Consider the following 5470-nt stretch of genomic DNA (forward strand, 5'->3'; position numbering starts at 1 on the left):
TATATATATATATGTAATGATATTTATAGGAATAAGGACAGCTGTGTTGCTCTAGAATAAAGTATTTTATTAAAACATGTTTTAATACAACATTTACAATATTTACCTAGAATAAAGAAACGACATTTAATGTCAATATTCCCAATCTATGATTATTTCTACAAATAAGTGAAAATAAAAGTTTCATAAATGCTTGACATTTCATAAATGACGACGTCTGTCAATCCAATCTCTTCTCAGCTAGTGACGGTTCGGCAGGCCAGGAGTGTGTTCCGAATTTCTAACGTTGGCTGACTGCGTTCCAATTTGAAATTCCAATTTGAGATGACATCTTGGAGCACAGCAATATTAAAATGATGAAAGTATAATATGTAGTTTCATTACATCATCCTTCCCAAAGGTGAAAATATTCAAATATTTTCGTTACCATCTTCATCTTGACCTTCTTCCTGTATAGGGAATGGAACCAGCTTCGAGATATGGAATAGATTAGAGTCTGACTTCTTCCGATTCATATTTACTTTATAAATGGAATTTGATAGTTTTTCTGTTATTTCATATGGTCCAATTTTTAATTCGTCCAATTTTTTTCGGTTTAACCTGTTTCCATTTTCGACAAACACCAAATCACCTATGTTGAAGTCCACATGTTTACGGTTCTTGTCATAAATTTGTTTATTATATTTGTGAGATCTTTTCGTTCTTTCTAAAGCAAGATTTTTGTTTCTTATCCAATCTTTTTCTGAATCTACTTCTTTCAGTTCAGATGGCAGTGTTGTTACTTTTTTGCCATACATTAAATATGATGGTGAGAAACCAGTTACAGTATGTTCGGTATCATTGTATTTGCCCACACATTCTTGTGCTATTGTTGTCCAAGCTTTTTTTCTTTTGTCTCGTTAATTCTACACCTAATTTTATTAACCAGGGTTTGATTTAGTCTCTCATTGAGACCATTAGAAAAAGGAGAGTTAGCAGCAGTGAATATTAGTTTCGTAAACTTTTTCTCTAAAAACTTTTTAAAATCATTTGAATTTATTCCTGGATATTGGTCTGATAGAATCATTTCGATTTGATCATTTTCTGGAATACTATTTACAAGTTTAATGAAATCATTTGCAGTTTGAGTTTTCGATGTCAATATATATGCATATCGTGTGAAGTGGTCTACTAGAATATGTAAATATTTTTTTGTAGAACGGGAACCTCCAAAACCTCCTACTGTGTCTATACTGACAATGCTGAAAGGCTTTGTGGCTGGTCCCAAATGTGACATTAATCCGAATTTTTCTAATCCCCTTGATTTATTTCTAATGCATACTGAGCATTTTTGGCAGGTTTCTCTAATGTTTTTTGTTAAGTTTTTTGCTGTATAATATGTTCCAATCATATTATGCATTTGTTTCACTCCTATGTGACACAAGTTTCTATGAACGTTTTTTAAAAATTCTCTACTAAAGTCTTCAGTCAAAAGGATTTTTTCTCTTCCTTTTATATTTTTGTAATAAACATTATGTTTATTTATTAATTTATACTTATTTTCCTGTATGTCTCTATTTTTTTCTTGATCTTCCAGTATATCTTGGATAGTTATTGAATTTACAATTTTTAACTGTTCCTCAGTATTTTTATCTGGGCCTAGGACAGGATTTCTGCTAAGGCAATCAGCTTCTAAGTTATGTTTCCCAGGACAATATTTAACATCAAAATCATATTGTGATAAATAATATGTTAGATCTCCTAGTTCCTCATCAGTCCTAGATTTTATATTCATATTTTCTAATGGTTTATGATCAGAAAAAACAGTAAATTTCTTACCAATTAAGTAATGTTGCCAATACCTAACACATTCTTTAATGGCCAAACACTCCAAGTATATGGCCTTTTTTCTTTTTTGAACTTCATTTAATTTTTTTGAAAAATAAGCCACTGGTTTTTCTTCTTTGTTTTCCTGTGGTTGTTTTAATACCCCTGCTACTCCCAATAAGCTGGCATCAGTATAAATATGTATTGGTAGATTTGGATCAAATATAGTTAATACAGGTTGAGTTAACAATATGTTTTTTAATTTGTCAAACGAATTTTGGCATTCTGTAGTCCAAATAAATGGTTGTCCTTTTCTCAACAGGTTGTGTAATGGGTTCAATGTTATTGCAATGTTTGGCACATATTTGTGGTAAAAATTTATCTTTCCTAGAAATTGTCTTACATGTTTTTGTGTTCTAGGTATTGGAAATTCCTTTATTGAAATTAAGTTGTCCTTCAGTGGTCGTACACTATTATTTTGTATTATATGACCCAAGTATTTTACAGATTCCGCAGCAAATGTGCATTTTGTAAGCTTTAATCTGAATCCTTCACTTTTGATAGCTGTAAATAGTTGTGTTAGATGTCTGATATGTTCTGAGAATGATTTTGAAAAAACTAGTATGTCATCTATGTAGCTCACTGCAAAGTCAGCAAGTTTGTGTTTTCTTATTATATTACACATTATTCGCTGAAATATAGCTGGGGATGTTTTCAGCCCAAATGGTAAACAAGTCCACTGAAAATGTCCCTCTTGTGTAACAAATCCTGTTTTGTATCTATCTGTAATACGCATAGGAATTGACCAAAATGCAGAATTGATATCAAGGGTTGAGAAAAATTTACAGTTTCTCGTCTTTTGCATTAAATCTTCAATATGAGGAAATGGTTGTGATTGTGGCACAATTTTATTCAGGTCTCTAAAATCAATGCATAATCGTGATTTTGTATTTTCCTCTCTCTTGTAAGCTAATGTAACTGGTGCTGCGAAGGGGCTGTATGATTCTTCGATTAGCTTTTTGTCTAATAGCATTGCAATTTGCTTTTCAATTTCCTTTCTATCCTCAATTGAGTTTCTATATGGCCTTCTGCTGCAATATTTTTCTTCTAATAAATCAATGTGTGCTTCATAATCCTTTACTGTTCCTACATCATACTTATCTTTGGCAAATATGGATTTGTTTTCATTTATTAATTCATCTATTCTTAATTGTTGATAGCGATCTAAATGGTTTACATAAATTTCAAAAATTTGATTTTCAAAGTGTTCATTAAAATTTATTAAATGTTTATTTCCCATTTCATTTGACATATCAGATACCTTTGAATTATCATTTGTTTCCTTAGAAGCAAATATTATTTCTTCATTAATTTCCTTAGAAATTTTAGCATTTGTTTGAAAAGTTTTTTCTATTTCCTTAGAAATAGTATCTATATGTATAGGTGGTTTTTGACTTATTTTCAGGTTTTCATCTTGACATAAATAAAAATTTTTTATACAGTCTAAACCAATTAGAAAATCATAATCAAAATTATCCTTGTCAATCACAAAGACTTCAGTTTCTTTTTCTACGTCAAAAATTTTTATACTTAATTTGACCATTCCATTTGTTTTTTTAAGGCCATTAATAGTTTTTAAATTAGTACCTCTAGGATTAATTAGTCTTTCATTATTTATTTTCAACAATTTTGAATTTATTAATGAGACATTTGAACCTGAATCATATATTCCAAAAATCTCAAAATTGCTATTCAGTACTAATTTTACTTTTATTAATGGCAACACTAGCAGTTTTTTTGATTTTCATTTTGTAGTTCACATTCTATTTCTGAGTTGTTGATAAGTTGAATTTGACTATCTTTGTCATTGTGATTATCTTTTGCCTTATACCAACATGCTGATTCTAAGTGGTAACGTGTTCCTTTTTTAAGCTTTTCACAAATACTGCATATGTGTTTTTGTTCTTTGTATAATCTTTGGCTGGTTTTGTATTGTTTTTCTTCAACTTTTTCTTTAAAATCTAAGAATACTTTCTGTCTTTTACCTTGCTTGTTTACCAAGTATTCATTCTTGTTCAACTCACTAAATAGATGAGTAGTTGAAATCAATGAATATTTATCAAGTTTATTCATTATGTCGTCTGGCAAACCTAATAAAATAAGGTTTATTAATGTGTCATTGTCGATTGTTTTATTTACTTCCAATAATAATCTTTCTTTTTTTGTTGCATATTCTATAAGAGAACCACTTTGATATTTGAATGTGAATGCGTATTTGATTTGAGACCAACCTTTCTTTTCATATGCATCACAAAAGTTTGTTTTCCAAATTTTCCAATCTGATTGTACTGTGTATTTAATTATCATGCTACTGTACCAATCTAAACATTGTTTTTCAAGTAAGTATTTTAATGACTCTATTTTCTGTTCATCATCTATGATTTCAAATCGTTCGCACTCTCTCTCAAAGTCTTCCATCCACTGACAAGCATTCGGTATTTTTATAGAAAATTTTTCAATCAAAAAACTTTCAGTTACTCTGCTTAAATTTTTTATTGATGGTATTTCTTTTTCATAAGTAGCAACTACAGATTGTGTTTTCTCATCTAAATACTGTTCCCCAAATTGTAAATTCTCACCATCATCTAAATATATCTTTCTCATTTCAATATCTAATGGTACCCATAAATTTCTTTTTTGACCTCTTTTTTTCAAAGAATTTTTTACTTTCATAAATACATTAGATTTCGCTAGGTATGTATGTTTATTTACCTGCTTGAATTCTTCTGGGAGCTCAAAAACACGTCCATCTGGAGTTTCAATTGCTGTTATACATATTTCATTCGTTTTTCCATCTGCGGATCCCTGTATTGTAAACTGGAACTTTAATTTCTCCATTTTTTTGACTAGTAATGTCGTTTTGTAATGATATTTATAGGAATAAGGACAGCTGTGTTGCTCTAGAATAAAGTATTTTATTAAAACATGTTTTAATACAACATTTACAATATTTACCTAGAATAAAGAAACGACATTTAATGTCAATATTCCCAATCTATGATTATTTCTACAAATAAGTGAAAATAAAAGTTTCATAAATGCTTGACATTTCATAAATGACGACGTCTGTCAATCCAATCTCTTCTCAGCTAGTGACGGTTCGGCAGGCCAGGAGTGTGTTCCGAATTTCTAACGTTGGCTGACTGCGTTCCAATTTGAAATTCCAATTTGAGATGACATCTTGGAGCACAGCAATATTAAAATGATGAAAGTATAATATGTAGTTTCATTACATATATATATGAAACTTAAAGTTAAAATCAATATCAACAAAAGAATTAATATTAAAATTAAACTCACCAGGCTTCCGGGTTGAACCGCGTCGTTGGTTTCTAGGCCGAGCTTTCGACGTCCTCTCTGGCGTCATCTTCAGGGCTTCCGGGGTCTCAGTCTCCTGAGGCTCCAGACACAACACTCACTACTCACTACTTCACTACTCACTGCAATACTGTTGTTGCTGACGCTGGGGCGGTCATTTATACCGTGGACTGATGTGACTGACGTGGCTGTCGATGACGTGGCGGAGTGGGAATTAGCGCGAAGACTATTTGGAGTGGCGCGAAGATTTTTGACGGCGGGAATTGTATTTGTAGATGGAGCGGAC

The 5470-nt window shown here is 31.1% G+C and overlaps 1 protein-coding gene across 1 annotated transcript; it reads right to left on the reverse strand.

The window, feature by feature from the left end:
* Positions 1-3413: 3413 nt before the first annotated feature.
* Positions 3414-4954, reverse strand: LOC126878637 (uncharacterized). Its single transcript, XM_050641465.1, has 2 exons — positions 4822-4954; positions 3414-4766 (listed from the first exon to the last, which is right to left on the reverse strand). The coding sequence occupies exon 2, from the start codon at positions 4702-4704 to the stop codon at positions 3592-3594; it is 1113 nt and encodes a 370-aa protein (XP_050497422.1). The 5' UTR covers positions 4705-4766; positions 4822-4954; the 3' UTR covers positions 3414-3591.
* Between the last annotated feature and the right edge of the window lie 516 nt (positions 4955-5470).

Source organism: Diabrotica virgifera, chromosome 10, assembly GCF_917563875.1.
Source record: "Diabrotica virgifera virgifera chromosome 10, PGI_DIABVI_V3a".
In the NCBI taxonomy this organism is placed as follows: Eukaryota; Metazoa; Arthropoda; class Insecta; order Coleoptera; family Chrysomelidae; genus Diabrotica; species Diabrotica virgifera.